Source organism: Glandiceps talaboti, chromosome 1 (assembly GCF_964340395.1).
Source record: "Glandiceps talaboti chromosome 1, keGlaTala1.1, whole genome shotgun sequence".
Taxonomy (NCBI): Eukaryota; Metazoa; Hemichordata; class Enteropneusta; family Spengelidae; genus Glandiceps; species Glandiceps talaboti.
The window spans coordinates 24330805-24347824 of record NC_135549.1 but is presented as its reverse complement, the minus strand read 5'-3'; the positions used below and the strand labels follow the sequence as shown (position 1 = coordinate 24347824).

The window sequence follows — 17020 nt, the reverse complement described above, 5'->3', positions numbered from 1 at the left end:
TGTACTCTGGGACAGGCGAGAGCCAAACATCCCCTCATGATTGGACTCTAGACTACACACTGTCACTGACTGACAGACTACGATATATGACCTATCCAGCAAACATTTAAGTTTCCAAAACTAAACTGCTTTAATAATAATAATGTTGGGTTCTTATATAGCGCTTTCCCACACCGTGCTCAAAGCGCTTTACAATTATTACCCCTGGCTCGGATCAGAACGGCACAACGGCCCTTTAGTCTTCCTCAACTCCCCGGGGAGCATACAATCCATTGCAGCCATTTCAGCGCATAGGATTAAAGCCTTCACATTGCAACCTACATCCTACCAGGTCCCCAATTATACAGCTGGGTTGACTAAGGCACAGTCGTGGTTCAAATCTTGCCCAAGGACTTTAGCCACTCAGAAACAAACAGCAGGCAGCGACAGGGCTCGAAACCTACAACCTGTAGATTCCAAGCCGGTCACGCTAACCATTCACCCATCATGACTCCACATGCATCAAGTGGATTGAAATAGCAAGTCTTTCAAGGAATTTAAGAACTTTCGTATTTGCATAAAAGACACCATGACTTTATATTTGTGAGTAACATTTATTTATTAGTTATCACATCACAAAGAACCACTAAATATACCTTAATGTCAATGAAATTAAATTAATAATTGTTTATAACATCCCAAGGACATGGTAAATAGTCAACCTGAGATCTGGATATTTCATAGCAAAATTGATACTACTGGCCATGGGTACCTTCTACAAAAACCTTATATAAGTGTAAAACATAACAAAACAGGTTGTTAAGTCTACAAATATCGTGAGTTGCTAAAAATGATGGCAGTTAAGAAATTGTGTCTGAATACTGTGTCTGAATACATACATACATACCGGTACATATACACACACACACACACACACATAAATACATGCATAGCATACATCCATACATAGTTACATACATATATAGCCACAGACAGACAGATGCATGCATACATACATACATACATACATACATACATACATACATACACACATACACACATACATACATACATACACACATACACACATGCATGCATACATACATCATGCATACATGCATGTGTATGCATGCATACACATGCACACACACACACCACACACACTGACAGATTTCGACATTTATATCTTGTATGCATTTCAGCTGACCACTGAGTGTACCGTAGAAAAAAAGTCATACTTGTGTATAGTCAAATGCAAATCTACCTCTATTGGAAAAAAGTTATCACTGGACACTTAAACTAGATTACTATTATACTTCCATAATAATATTACTAGAGTATGCTTTGCTCATGTTAATTTTATACTAAACACTAGTATGTACAATATAAACCTGTGGTATTTTTGTTAAAGGGGAACACTACTCCAGGAAATAAAGACATTTTCATAAATTGTTGGTTCTGGGGAGTCATTTCGTGATTTTACATCACCTACAATGCCCTGCAATTTCAGAGAAACATGAAGTTGATCTTGTGCCTGCTGACTCCCATAATGCAATGGTCCACAGCAAAGATACCCTTTAAAGGCAAAGGACAAACGTGATGTTTCTCTGAAATTGCAAGTAATTGTAAATAATGTAAAAATCATGAAATGACTCTCCAGAACCCATAGTTTATGAAAATCCCTTTATTTCCTAGAGTAATGTTCCCCTTTAAAATGGTGGTAAGCAGGTAAATAAATATACCTGAGTTTCCCCAGCCATTCATCAGTTGGTTCCTCAACCAAACCATAGTAATGAAAGATACCAAAATCAAAGTATTTGAAGTGGTGCAAACATTATAGTTAACATCTATTGAATGTTGAGGGAATTTCTTTGAGAAAACGGTCACAATATACAAATATATACGTGCGGATAACTTGTAATTAAAATTACAAAAATTCTCAAAAGAGGTTCTTGCACATGACTTTAAATAGTAAATGCAATGATTATTTTTTGATATATAACAAAATTCTACTTTTAAATAAAACAATATCTTAGTATTAAATCGGTATATTTATATAATTATCTAAAAGATATTGTCTCAGTCGTGGTGGTGGGTCAAATTGCATTGCAGAAAACTGATCATTACACAATAGCCATTCACATGTTATTTGCATAACTTGAGAATGTGTGAAAAATATATTTAGGTTACAGTATTTCTTTCTCCAATCCACAGACTACCAATTTTTGTAATGGGGCTACTGTAATTTGTAGCCTTGAACCCATTTGGGTAGTCTGTAAGGTACACCATGACGGGGTGCCCTCAAACATCAGGCAACCCCTAACAGAGGAGGCCGGTGAGGGCGAAACGTCACGACGTATCTTACAGTCTACCATTTGGGCTACAACTGTGCAACAACTGAGAAGAAAGAATATTTGCAAACATGAAAGTCTTTAAATAATACAATACTTCGTATTCCAGTCATTTCTCACAAAATCACCACAAAAGGATGCACCAGATTTGGCAAAGGGGGGGGGGGGGAGGGGCTAAAATTTGTGTCAATTATGGCTACTGGTTGCATGAAGTAGTGCATGAAATGTGTGTTAAAGATCTCTGAATGTCTATAACAGAGTATTACAGCAGTGGTTAGGCATGGTTTGATTACTGGTAGTCACTACTAAAATAGTATTGTGGGAACAACATAGAGAATGTGTGGTAACTTAGTGTACAATACTCTATACTAATCTGGCCCTCACTGCCTGCCAACAAATAGCTTGTGAATAGCACTCCTAGTGGCCAAACCATGAAATCTTTTATCTTTCCTATAACTGGAATATGGCATATTGGGATCTTCTCTTTTTTCAGTTCAGGAATATGGTTCTACTGGTCACCATCCTTGGGCTACCAATTTCACAAAGTGGTAGCCTACTGGGATTACCAAATAAAAAGTTACTAGTAACTTAAAGCCATAAATTATACATTGGAACACTATTCTTGGCAGTTTGATTGCAAGACCACCATGGCTTTGAGATTTGCAAGCATAAATCACAGGAAACCCAGCCGTTATCATTTTGACCAGTGTCAACAAATTTTGTCTGCAACTGGAGAACATACATGTATTTGTGACCAACACCTGAGACTGTGTCCTGAGCAAAAATGAACCCAATGGAAATAAATTATATTAAAAATTTATTAACAAAGTTTTGAGTGTTAGACTCAAGTTTCATTTAAATAGCTAAAGGTGTTTGGTGAAGAATATTCATTGAGAAAATTACAAAGAAAAGCTGGGTCTAGCAGTGTTTGTACATTTTACTGACAGGATTACCGGTATCTACATAACAAAACTATGGTTGACGTTTTTTCACTGACAGTAGAATTATGAAGATTCTGTTCCAATTAAACACCCCTGTGGTACTATTGGAATATGCCAATAAACAATAGGTTGTACCAAATATCCACATGAAATAGGGGTGTCAGGTTCACATTATCAAAGTGACTAACTCATTACATCATCTGCTTTTCAGTCGTTTCAAGAGGATTCACTGAAAAACTGAGGGAAATCTTTCCAGATTTGGTGGACAATCATTCTGTCTGGTTCACTTTCTTGATACTCTTCCACTGCTATGGTATTAAAACATCTACCAAGCTCTGCGCATCTATGTCTGTGTTCACTGTAGTCTGTCGTTGTCACTATACTGTGAATCAATGATAGGTTTTCTGTGCGAACCTGCAATAGAAGACAAACAGTTTTAATATTGTTACTTTTTACATGAACACTTTCATACTTTCTCAGATTTTGCTGAATGAAATATGTCAAATTCTGTAGAGAAGTTCTCTTATAATTGCTGACAGTTACCAAAAATTAGCAACATTTTGATAAGAGAAAAAGAAACTAGCATTCGAATTAAGAATCGGATGTATCCAGAGCACATTCCCAGGTCAATATCCTCATGTACATAACATAAATAAGTGTAGAGATAAAAATGTTTAAAATTCAACCTCATTGGAAACAAGTTCTTGTCATTTTATATCAAACTCATGCCTATCTCCTCAAGTTCTAGTCTCCACACAAAGTGTACATTCTCTGTAGTTGGACTGATCTTCATTTATTCAACAAACTCATGAATAAACATTGGTTGCCCTCAGAGCACAAATGTGAAGAAAAATCATACCCGTCCAATACAAGTAACAGTAATACAGAAAAAGATTACACTGCACACTATTTTTTTTTTCACTTTGAAATACTAGAGGGCAGACATCAAATCCTAGCTCCTTACCTCATCTCCTGGTGAGAGATCTGACAGCTGTCGTACGACAATATCAATTAAAACTAACAAATCACTGCTGTAAAATATATCAGATGTATCTGAACTGGAAAAGATGTCTCCTAAAAATTTCAACAGGGAGTCTGGTGGCTTAGGTTTGTGGTCAAACATCCTGACTGGATCATCTGTTAGAAAGAGAGATATATATATATAATTATCATATATATGGTTACAGGTAGACTGTCAACAGTCGCTCGCGCCTTTTTTTTCCCCTACGTTTTATCTCAAACTTAAGTCGTTGCCGCGCTCCGATCCAGCGCAATACGAGGGCCAAAGGCCCGCCTGTAAAACCTAACCTTAAACTTTTATATAACCTTTATGTTATGAAACCAAGCTGATGAATCTCTTTGGATCTATTTGAGACATTGTTTTTAAAAATCGCAACTATTCAGATAACTACATTCCCCTTTATTCTTTTATGATTAGTTTCTGTCACAGACCAACAGCTTGTTTCACATCATACACATAACAGTATATTTTACACACATGCACACACACACACACACCTTTTTATATGTTGTACTCCTTTCTAGATATTTTAATTTCAATTCCTCCATGACTCACTTAACATTACAATCAATTATACAACTTCGATATCATCATCTTTTAATAATTTTCTCACTTTTAATCATCTCTTAATAGTGATAAGTTTATCCTTGTTCACTGGCTCTGTTGAAACAACCAAGCAAAAGCCCAAAAGAAACTTCACATGCTACACTTTAAGATAGAAAGATTGAAGGAATATAGTTTCTTGCTACATCTTGTCTAAATGAAATTAACTATTACATGCCACCATGCAAACCAAATGGAGACTTCAAAACATTGGTGTGCATTGGTGTCTGGTTGCAGTACATTTTAAATTTCATTCGCAATATTAAAAGTAGCACGAAATTACAATCTTACTATCCTAAAGTGTAGTATGTGTAGTTTCTTATTGGGTTCTGTCTGATTGTATCAACCAGAGAGAGTGAACAGTAACTGGCAACATGCTGTATTATGTCTAATAAAAGGAACAAGTACATTTACCAAATTCCAAGTGAATATTACACTTACCTCCTCTATTGACCAATATCATAACCTTTTCACTGAATGTTTTAACATTCTTCCTGTATGCTAGCACTTTCATCACTGTGTTGTCTGAAGGTACTACACTCAAATCAAAGAAAGAAAGAAAATCAACATCACATGTGTACTGACTGACTGGTGTGCTGAGAGACTTTTATGCCAACTATTGGTACTGTATTTATTATTCAAGTATGATTTCAGTACTCAGTTAATGTAGTAACTATTTAGCCTGTAAGATACATGGTGTCATTCTGACCTCACCAGCCTGGTTAGCTGGTGCGTGTAGGCACGCCGTCACGGCATACCTTACAGACTAACCATTCACTTGACAAAAAACAAAGGAAGGCCTAGGGAATGGGTTATACTTGAGAATTTCTGTAAATCAGTAAGAACTATCATCACATAATATGCAAATTATCATTAATTTATGATAATATATGCAAAATACATGTCAGTAGAATCTATAATATTACTAGCTAAGGGTACTATGACAGTTTTAAAGATAAAGATTGATTATATTTTACAAAACAGATGAAACCATATGATATTTTCTTGCAAAACAAATCATAGATTTCAGTTAGATTCCAATCTTAAAAACCTAAATATAATGTATATTTTGTACAATATAGAAAAAACCCACGATCATTATTATTGTAGAAACATCTGCACAGAAATTCTGTCTATTATATTAAATAGTTCTTTGAACAACTCTAAATAAAAATATAGGAATATTAATTACCTTGAAAGTGTAAATTAAAGGCAAGAATTAACTTGACAAAAAGATCTGCAATTTGTTCATCTTCATCCTCAAGCAGTGGTTTTTCAATTTGCTCTAATAAGAATTCTACAAAGGCTTCATTTAGTTGATCTGCAAGAGAGCACAGCGGGAAGGTTTCAAGTTAACATGTGTAGTAAGTGTGCCCTCTTATGATAGCCAAATTTTGTTGCTGTTAGTCAAAATGATAAAAACTGAGATTTCCTGTGAGTTAACACAGAGTAAGAAATTGGGAAACACCAAATATTGGTGTGTCACTAGAAATTGTGTGTGTCAGTGGCTTAGAGGGCACACTGATGTGTAAATACATAACATGGGTTAAAATTCTCTTTAAAAATAGATAAATAATGAAAGTGTGTTCATATATTTAATATATAATATATATTAAGTAAATTAACAAAACAAATAAAATTTACAAACACAAAGAAACAAGTTTAGGAATCAACATAAATTACTCCTCCACACATTGTAAGAGTATTCAAAAAATCACTTACGATAGTGTGTGTATGGCAGAGATTCACCAGTAGATAGTAGCATGGTACTGACCAAGGCAGAGTAACATAATCTCTGGAAGTCATCAGGATTTGTTTGCATGTCTCTAGCTAACTCCACAGGTAGAATGGAACACACTAAATTGGAAATCATGGCTGACTCTAATGCACACACAGCACCGAATGCTTTCAACAAAGCAATTCTGATGGTGAGTCGATGTTCCTGTGAAAAGACATCGAGTTATTGAAAATATAGTTAACTGGCGTGAAAGTGAACTTTTTAAGTACTTTTTAAGTGTTGTTTGTGTATAACTACGACACTATCAACACACTTTATGTTATTATGATGATATTATGAGGTACTTTGAAAGTTTGATGACTCTCACTGTTTCGCAACTAAAACGCTTTATAGTTCTTTACAAATCTTTTGAAAAGGTCATAAGAGTTATACTGAGAGATTTACACAAAACAATCATTCCAAACAACGCACTTCTGCCACTAGCAATTTAAATAGTATACAGAGCATTGCTATTTACTGCTCACTCAGTGTTTCAAGTGTTTGGTACAACCGTGCAGAAATCCAAAAAGAAACTGCACCTCCTACACTTTAATATGAAGAATGAATGAATATTGTTTAATTTTCTGTCTATATTTTATCTATTAAAACAAAAGGAAATACAATGACATAACATGCCACCATGTAAACATCAAATGCAGTCATCAAGACATTGGCACCCGCATGTCTGTATCTAGTTACAGTACATTTAAATGGTTTATTTCATTTAGACTAAAATGTAGCAAAAAATTGAGATCTTCCTATCTTTAAATGTACCATGTGTAGTTTCTTAATGGTTGTATCAAACAGAGCTAGTGAACAGTAACCTTCTATTCCCTGTACACCTCCAGGTACTAAACCAAACCTAAGTAATTCTGATAACATTACTTTAAAGCTTGTAACAACCACTTCACAACTGTAACCCTAATAGTAATACAGTACCCTTTTATTTTACTTGACTGTTAAAATGGGTTGGGGGCAGACAATATTCATGATATTGGACTTAGTGTAGTTCAGTCCTGTCATTCTAGTGTGTAATACTTACAATGAAATTCAAATGACCAGCGTGAAAGGAATAGACACAGCTATGATTTTCAAGATAAAGTCAATTGATAAGACCCCTGTGTATATAAATAATTGCACTCTTTGGAAAGTTCAATTCAAACACCAAGTGTGGTATCTGATAACAGAAGTTGAAAATACAACAGCTATAATCTAGATAGTCTGTAAGGTACGCCGTGACGGGGCGCCCTCAACCATCGGCGTGTGAGAGGAGGCCGGTGAGGGCGAAACGTCACGACGTATCTTACAGTCTATAATCTAGACTGAGTGAGTTGACCTTAATAGAAACACTATTTTATAGGCAGCCTCGCAATACAATGGATTGAACCTTAGACTGAGATTGAACACAAAACATCTATTTTATGACCTCCTGTTATCAGATACCACACTTGTAGGTGTTGATTGTTTGAATTGGACTTTTCAAAGAGTGTAATTGTTTATATACAGGGGTTTCATCAATTGACTTTATCTTGAAAATCACAGTTGTGTCTATTCCTTTCAGCTGGTCATTTGTATATTATGGTAATATCAATAACTGTGACTGTGGAGAATATCCCCCCAGCTAACCCCACGAGTAAACAGGTAAACCATGCTCCAAGCTATTAATGTACACAAACGGCATCAACAAAGCATCTCTGATGGTCAGTCAATGCTCCTGAATCAAGACATCCTTTATTGAAATATAATTTTCCATCCTGAAGTTAAACTAGACAAGGATTTGAAACCTTACCATTTGATAGTAGACAACCAGGGAATGTAATGATTCATAATGATCTCTTGATATAACAGCTTTACATATATTGGGATTAGCATCATTCTGAAATATAAAAGAAATCAGTTTTGAGTTGCATGATCTGTAACCGTCGGCAACTGAAGTCTTTTGGGCCAGATACTACTACTAGAAGGGCATGCAAGCACTCTCTAGGGAAGGTCACATATCTAGATAGATCAAACAACGCTTCTGATCCTCTTCACCTTTTATACCCTCTGTGAATGGACTTATCACAGACAAGGAAGACTGTGATTATATTTATAATGGATGATAAATATATTCAACAACTCCTTATAAAGTAGAGGAAACGGATTTACAAACAGTTGAGGACTATTCTGTACTCTGATGGAAACAGTATACTAGTATTATCACAAGTACAATACATGCATGGAAATTCATTTACAGATGCATTATAACAAATAAAGTGCATAAAATCTTATCTTGAAGCAAATCTGTATTTATAAAGGAAATTCATTAATTTCATGTACATGTACCAGAAACAAAAATGTGTCTTTTCAGAACGATTTTGTCTTAATTTCCATCGAAGAGAGATTTAAAATAAATTTACATCTCGCAATTTGATCATGTACATATTCAAACACTAATAAACTTTTGTTACCAAATATTGCTTTAAGTTTAACCCTTAGAATGCCATGTACCTGAACTAGTACATGTAATACCAGTACCTGTGTCAATAGGGAACTTGCAAACCATCGTCACAAACCACAGCCTGTTTTACGGCAACGTAACTTAACGAGCCTCCCACAGGTTTTTAAAAATAATAACTCTGGCTTGCGAGAATGTTGCAAACCCACCATGTTGAATGTTGCATCATGGGAAATGTGATAATAAATACTAATGAATTGGTATTGTAAACAATACTGTTACATTGTTTGTAACCACAAATAATCAATTCATAGTTACCCTGACCATTGTGGGAGGGTTTTTTTATCGCTAGCTCTAGATTAGGTTTTACAATAACCACAGATAATCCCATAGTCCTTTGCATCTGAGCATGCTCAGTCTGGATTGCAAGTTCCCTATTGTTTGACATATACCAGACACTGTCAACATTCCTTGGAATAATAACTCACTCCAGTCTTGAAGGGAATTCGAAAATTAAAGTGGCACAAGCTGAGTTTATAAACTTTTTACTCAGGTGAAAATACTTATAAAGAAAACCACATCCTAGTATAATGTTAATTATCAATGCATGTCTTCTATAACATTACAATTGTCTTCTGGCATTGTTAGAATAGTTGATTGCATAGTAGGGATTTTCTGAACATTTTTTGATACTGTTACTCATAAATTACGTCATCGGATTGTTTATGGGTAACAGTTGTATCTTAATACCAGGTTTGAGTTCAATCAATTGCAAGTGCTTGGTTAAAGTATGCTACAGGAATTACAATACTGTGCATACCTTCTCAATATGCACCAAAATCTATGTTCAAATACGTATAAACTCAGCTTGTGCCCCTTTAACTTTAAGGGAGTTTAAATCCAATATTTTGTTTGCAGATATACCCATATATCATTTCAAAACAAGTTTTAGAAACACTGACAGCAAATAGTAGCAGTGAGCTGAAAAGATTTCAGAGACACAGTATGCTATTGTAGTGAAATGCCTTAATTGGGCCCAGCGTCTTCAGTCATATCATTATACTTAGCAAGGCTTTCTAAGTAAGGGTTATAAACGAAACCTCTAAATCATTCGTCGTCACAAATAAAAGACTGTAAAGACAAAGAGGATAGGGTAAACATGTCATAACAAGAGATTTTCCCATGAACCCTTGCAGGAAATTCCAAAATGGTCACCAACAATTTAAATCTTAAGTTAGGCTTCTGTACAATATTTCAAAGTTAAGTCACTTAATACTAACCAAGGTGCTATTTTAATATTTATCACCCAAAATTATATTTCAGTTGATAGCAGTAACCAATACAACCATAAATAAGTCTAACTGGAATTTTATTTTAATTAGATAGAGTGTGCCCTCTAAGCCCATTTGGCACAAAATTTCTAGTGACGCACCAAAATTAGGTGTTCCCCTATCTCTTCCTATGTGGTGACTCAAAAGAAATGCCAGTTTTTATCATTTTGACTCACAACAACAAAATTTGGCTATCATTTACAGAGGACACACTGATTAGACACTACTTCAGCTTACCAGTATGGTAGTCAATTCCTGTATGTACTCCAGTATGATAGCTTCATCTTCATGCAAGGCCCAGCTTCTTTGTTGTGAATCATCTTTACAACTAGTCAGCTCTGAAAAGATGACTTCCAGTCTCTCTGCATCATAACTACCTTCAAGATTGTCCATAGTATCACCCTCTTTCTGTAACAATAACAATAATATTTCTACATTAATTTTTTGGTGATGATACTATAATTAGGTAGTTGAGGACATGTTCAGTGCATGCATGTCCTTCTTGTGTCATGGGGTTCTGTTGTTATCACATGTGTATCTGAAACAGCAAAATGCCATAAAATTCATAGGATCATGCAGTTTCAAATCCGAGGATCACTCATTCATTCGCATACTCATTCGCATAAATTTATGCAATACCATTTTCTAAACCATATTTACACAACCTCTAGTATGCTAGCACTACAATGCAAGTAGCGCCTGGTAATAATAGTTACTTAATGACTAAACTTATACTCACATGTTCTTTTGCTAATTTTTTGAGAATGGTTTCCATAATATTAGCAATGGCAGGTATACTACTACCAATATGACTTAATGTAGTACCAACAGCAAGCCTGGATTTGTCATAACTTAGATTAGTGTTTACTCTTACAATTTCTATCAGTTCTCCAGCTATATTTTCAGGTACAGGAGCACTGATGCCTGTTTGGCTGGGACTGGCAAGGCCTGAAACTGATGTACTTAGTGAGAATGTCTCTGGTGGTGGTGGCGTAGGACTTGCTAGGCCTGAAACTGATGTAGTCTGTGAGAATGTCTCTGGTGGTGGTGGTGTCGGACTTGCTAGGCCTGAAACTGATGTAGTCTGCGAGAATGTTTCAGGGGGTGGTGGTGTCGGACTTGCTAGGCCTGAAACTGATGTAGTCTGCGAGAATGTTTCAGGGGGTGGTGGTGTAGGACTTGCTAGGCCTGAAACTGATGTAGTCTGTGAGAATGTCTCAGGGGGTGGTGGTGTCGGACTTGCTAGGCCTGAAACTGATGTAGTCTGCGAGAATGTCTCAGGGGGTGGTGGTAATGGTCTTGCAAGGCCTGAAACTGATGTAGTCTGTGAGAATGTTTCAGGGGGTGGTGGTGTCGGACTTGCTAGGCCTGAAACTGATGTAGTCTGCGAGAATGTCTCAGGGGGTGGTGGTAATGGTCTTCCTAGGCCTGAAACTGATGTACTTTGTGAAAATGCCTGTGGTGCTGATGATGATGGACTTGGAAGACCTGAAACTGATGTAGTTTTTGAGAATGCCTGTGGTGGTGCTGATGCTAGACTTTTACGGCTGTTATCCCTTGTTTTGACAGTTTTGGTAGTAGCAGATGATAATTGTGTATCTTCTTCAGATGTAACTGAGTCTCCTCGCACAGGAGGTTGCGGTGCTCTATGACCTTTCATTGATGATCTTTGTGACTTTGCCTTTCCTTGTTGGTGTTGTTGTTGTTTATGATGATATTGTTGTTGTTGTTGTTGTTGTTGCTTAGGGCTAGTGTCAGCGCTAGCTTTGCTTGCACTTGGTGGACTTGGAGCTTTTCTTCTTGGTTGACTGAGTAATGTTTCCCCCGTCTTAGACATAATTGAACGTCTGTGTTTGACCAATTTACTTTAAATTTGAAAAGAAAGAAAAAAACAATCATCAAACTGCTAGAAAATCAATACTAAATTTAATACACAATAAGAATGTCAAGACATCATTTTGAGCATAGTGTATTCTTCATGGGTTGAGGTCACTTCCATGTTGTCCCAGACTAATTTGTTCCACACCAACTCATTCCATACACTCATACCACAGTCAGCTCGTCTCACCATTATCGTGTGCCATCTAAGAGCCCTAATAATCTCATCCAACAACGATACCCCAAGTACATTTGTAGAGTCTCTTCAATAAATGGTAGTATCAAAAAAGACATTTAGAGTCGAGAAATGCACAGCCAAACGTCCAATGATTTGAAGCAATTTAAACCATAAACTGGGTGGCATATTCTTGTCTTGGTAACTTTAAAATGCTCTCATCATAAATTTTTAAAAATGGAATCCTGGCATCATTTATGTTGCAATCTAATGTGTACTATATACAAACTTCATGAAAATTCACGGAGCACAGTGTGAGGTAGTGGGATGAGTTGTTTTGGGACAAGTTGACTAGCAACTGTATTCATGCATTATTCTAATAATAATAATACTGTTGGTTTTTATACAGCACTTCATTACACCTTGACGTTCTTACACAAGCTGCCATTAGTCAGAATCAAATCACATGACCTACTTTAAATAGAGTATTGCCTGCGCAGTGATATAGCTCACGTGAGCACAGACTAATGCCCGGCACTATTGCCCGCTCGATTTATTTCTACCGTTGCACATCTATTCTGCGCATGTTTTCCAGTTTTACGCGCTTGAGATGGCAAACTAACCACAGTAAGTCACACAAGTTTATTTCTTGCAGAAATTTGAATAAATATAATTACAGATTAGCTCCTACAAATAATGCATGCCATGTCTGTATTTGATGCTTAACTACAAGTACAATTTGGAAATACACCTTGAAAAGGAAACTTTTCTATCGATGACGAATGATGATGAATGAAGAATAGCTATGTGAATGATTGCACGAATGATGCATGGACAGTGTAATAAAATTAATAACACATGTGCTCGGGCAACATCACAATTTTAAAAAATTTTGGTAAAGAGTGCCAACCCATGTGCAGGCACTAAATTGTGATAATGCCCTCATTGGCATGTGTTATTATTTAATTCCCACTCTGTACTCAAAATGCCACTGGCACAGATCTATAACAGCACATTGGCCCTTTACTTCCTAAACTCCCTGGAGAACATACAATCCATTGCAGGCTCTATAAGCGATAGGATTTAAGCATTCACATTGTAACCTCTATCCCACCAAGTCCCCAATTTCCAGGTTTGGGTAGACTGAGGCACAATCGTGGTTCAAATCAAGCTTGTCCAAGGACTTTAGCCATTCAGAAACAAATGGCAGTGACAGGGCTTGAACCTACAACCTGTACATTCAAAAGCCAGCCACTCTAACCATTCGTGCCATCATGCATCATGACTTCACATAAATATACAGAACTACAGCATATCCTACTACTACAGTGTGATTTTACAAATTCAAAACAAGGAAACTTTGATTTAGGTAAGTGTGCTCTTTTCATCTCTTTTCATTCTTAAGAACTGAAAGACATCAAACATTCAAGTCAAGTTTTACACAATATTGTCTTACTCTAGACATTCACGTTGTTCTCTAGTATAATGTCCTGATTTGCTTGTTGCTGCTAAGTGAATAGATTCCATTGCACGGTCTATGGACGACAACACATCATCGTGCGAAACCTGTCAATAAAAAAAAAACACCATATAACACAGCAATCCTTATATACCGTGAAATATTCATTGTAATTTTTATCAATATTCTTTTCCATATCCGTGGGATGGGGGGGGGGGGGGTGCTATGCTATATTACAAAAAATCAAGCAAGGAAAATAACTTTCACTCTCTGTTACTGGGAAAAATAGAGAAAATCATCTCATTTTCTCTTTTCTCTTTAAATAATGTTACATTCGTGTTATAGCCGGATACCTCTATGCATGAAATGGTTTGTTTGTTTTTTTAAAAGAAGGAAAAAAAGACATTATATTGATAAAATAAATTATAACAGTGACAGTAATTTCATGTACTTCAGTTGTAACATAGTCCTACTTGCAGACGGAGTAAGTCGGGATTTCCGTCACTGTAAGGACATTGTCAGAATCGAGTCCAGTAGTCTGCCTAGTCAGGACTAGGTGTAACACTGAGCATACAATAATTGATAACGCGTATTTTTTTCTGCGAAGTACTATTTGCATGATTCGATAGACAGGGGGAGGGGTGGGTGTGTCTTGCATTTCAAACTGCGTCCATATATCACTGGGTAGTTTTCAGTCGAAAAGGTATGCCAACCCATCTCAACTATCTAATCGCACCAAATAAGTAATTACAACAGTGGGTTTTTTCAAAATAATAACGTGAATTTTGATAAATACCTGATCTTTCTCTACATAGTTGGCAGGGACATAGCCAATGTTTCCACTTGCATTTATGACCTGCCACCAGTTTTGATCACTCCGGTCGATCAAGGTGAACTTGTCACCCCTCTGAAAGTTCAGGGTCTTTTCGTCATCATTTTGAAATGAGTACGCTGCGCGATACATCTTACTTGATTCTACCTGTAATATTAACTAAATTCATTGATATTTCACATCCTGCCGCTTCCGTACGTATGATCGGGCAAACATGCAAACGACAACAACCGGTAAAACGTCAATGGAGTCACAACTGAACTTTGACCTCGGTTTGAGGGCGCTCTAAAAGTGGTACCTCGCACGTGACAAGGGGTCAATCCGACAGATCATTTGATTTTGAGGGGGGGGGGGGGGGCAGACATTGAGGATTTTCAGACACTTGTTTCCCGAGATATGTTTCAGAATATAATAAAATATCGAGATACTATTGATATATTTTGACTACAATTGTGCTTTCACCTACAACTTTGAGCGGTTAAATTGAAGACACCATGCACCACTGAGGCATTATGAATATGTGGTGGATACTACTGTAAGTTGTGTTTACTTGTGGAAGTCTGTGGTTTTGAGCTGGAAGGTCGAGAGAAAACAGCATGGACAACACCAGTACTAGTATTCAGCAGCTAAGGCTGCTTTCACAAAAAACTTGTTGGGGGGGTCGGGAGATTTTTAGGGGGGGGGACGACTTGAAAATATATGGATAGTGTGTGTGGGGGGTACCTGAAAAAATGTTTTGGGTTGTAGAGGGGGGGGGGGGGTACCTGAAAATAAATTGACATCATGACTTTGCAAACATGGGAAAATAAGCTTTTAAAATGTTGGTCTTCCTTTTTCAACAACAACAACAACAACAACAACAACAACAACAACAACAACAACAACAACAGCGGCGGCTACAAACAGCAGTTGCTCACAAGTTAGTAAAATGAAAAACAAAAACAGTCAAATTTTAATTTTCTTTTAGTATGGGCGAATTGAGTGGTACAGATTGTTTTTTGTCTGAAAATACCAGTGTCTTTCATGTACACTACTATCTACTGAAATTTGGTTCATTTAATGTGTGAAATTACCTTTACACTGTACTGAAAATATTCTTTGTGACATGACTGTGTTTTGGTTTATGGTTATCACAATGATATGCAAGTTATTTTTTCATCCTATAGATACGACTATAATTTTCAACACAAACTTTTAATAACACATTCTAAATATTTCCTAAAATTAGCATATTGGCAACGTCTGCTGCATGTGAAACAGAAGACAATATCTCACTAGCTGAGTTAACAGAGAAAAAGTGAAATAAGTTTTTTGCACATACTTTTCAACTTTGCATGAATATACTATTACTTGTAAATATAAAGATAAATAAATAAACTTTGACACTATATGGATGTATTCTCAACACCATTAACAAGAGATGATGGTAGTGAAAGACCACCAGATGACTTCCAACCCGTGCACAACTACCGTAAAACACCTGTATAGTAAAGGGTTAGTGTCAAGTAAAAATGTTGAGAAACTTGACGAATTGAGCAAGAAACTGTGTGTCAAGAAAGAGATATTAAAGGGAGCAATCCTTCATTTAGAACAACAGAGAACACTTGCCTCTATGAGGGAAAGAAAAAGAATGAAAGAAAGGGAGCAACATGCTGAAATTTTTTTTATGAATATGACTGGGATGCGCTTGTCAGAAACGGTGACATTTCCAAATTGAAAGTGAAAGAACTCGATAAGTACCATTCCAACTATGAAATTCCAGCTGTGGCAGGAATGCACACAATAGACAAAGTTGAGGCTGTAAGATGCCACTATTATCAATCTAAAGAAAGTGAGAGTGATTTGTCATCTGATGACAGTGACAGTGAGAATGATGATACAGCTAGTTCCAACTCTGATGAAGTTGAAGGAGAAATTAGGTCTGATGATGATGATGATGATGATGATGATGATGATGATGATGATGACGATGATGATGATGATGATGATGATGACAATGCCATGTTTATATACACAAGATTTGGAAGGAGGGCTACCACTTGGAAATCAAAAATTTAAATAAACACATTCTGAGACTTTGTTTAAAATCCTGCATTCACCTTTGTAATCTAACGTCAAAACCAGTCCAATAATCAGGCTCTTTACCAGGTTCAAAGATATACAATTACTATGATAATAGGGCCATCTTAATTATCATTACCACTAATATATTTCACTTGATTCCTATTCTGTTAGA

General features: G+C 36.4%; 2 protein-coding genes across 2 annotated transcripts; both read right to left on the bottom strand.

Annotated features, from left to right (window-relative positions):
* Positions 1–1135: 1135 nt before the first annotated feature.
* LOC144438508 (NCK-interacting protein with SH3 domain-like) lies at positions 1136–12124 on the bottom strand. The gene is made up of 8 exons (XM_078127566.1): positions 11180–12124; positions 10678–10848; positions 8462–8548; positions 6618–6837; positions 6088–6216; positions 5337–5429; positions 4236–4408; positions 1136–3685 (listed from the first exon to the last, which is right to left on the bottom strand). The coding sequence occupies exons 1-8, from the start codon at positions 12098–12100 to the stop codon at positions 3488–3490; spliced, it is 1992 nt and encodes a 663-aa protein (XP_077983692.1). The 5' UTR covers positions 12101–12124; the 3' UTR covers positions 1136–3487.
* A 33-nt stretch (positions 12125–12157) lies between these two features.
* LOC144434740 (NCK-interacting protein with SH3 domain-like) lies at positions 12158–14974 on the bottom strand (the record flags this gene model as incomplete). Its single annotated transcript, XM_078123240.1, has 3 exons — positions 14749–14974; positions 13950–14059; positions 12158–12305 (listed from the first exon to the last, which is right to left on the bottom strand). Coding segments are annotated over exons 1-3 (426 nt in total), but the record flags the coding sequence as incomplete, so codon positions are not given.
* Positions 14975–17020: the final 2046 nt, after the last annotated feature.

What these genes read in the sequence shown, in the direction of transcription:
- LOC144438508 (XM_078127566.1), bottom strand. Translation starts at nt 12,100, where the DNA reads ATGAAAGGTCATAGAGCACCGCAACCTCCTGTGCGAGGAGACTCAGTT. An exon ending in CTTTAATTTACACTTTCAAG is followed by an intron (nt 5,430 to 6,087) that starts GTAATTAATATT and finishes ATTTGAGTGTAG; the next exon opens with TACCTTCAGACAACACAGTG. An exon ending in ATCTCTCACCAGGAGATGAG is followed by an intron (nt 3,686 to 4,235) that starts GTAAGGAGCTAG and finishes CTTCTATTGCAG; the next exon opens with GTTCGCACAGAAAACCTATC.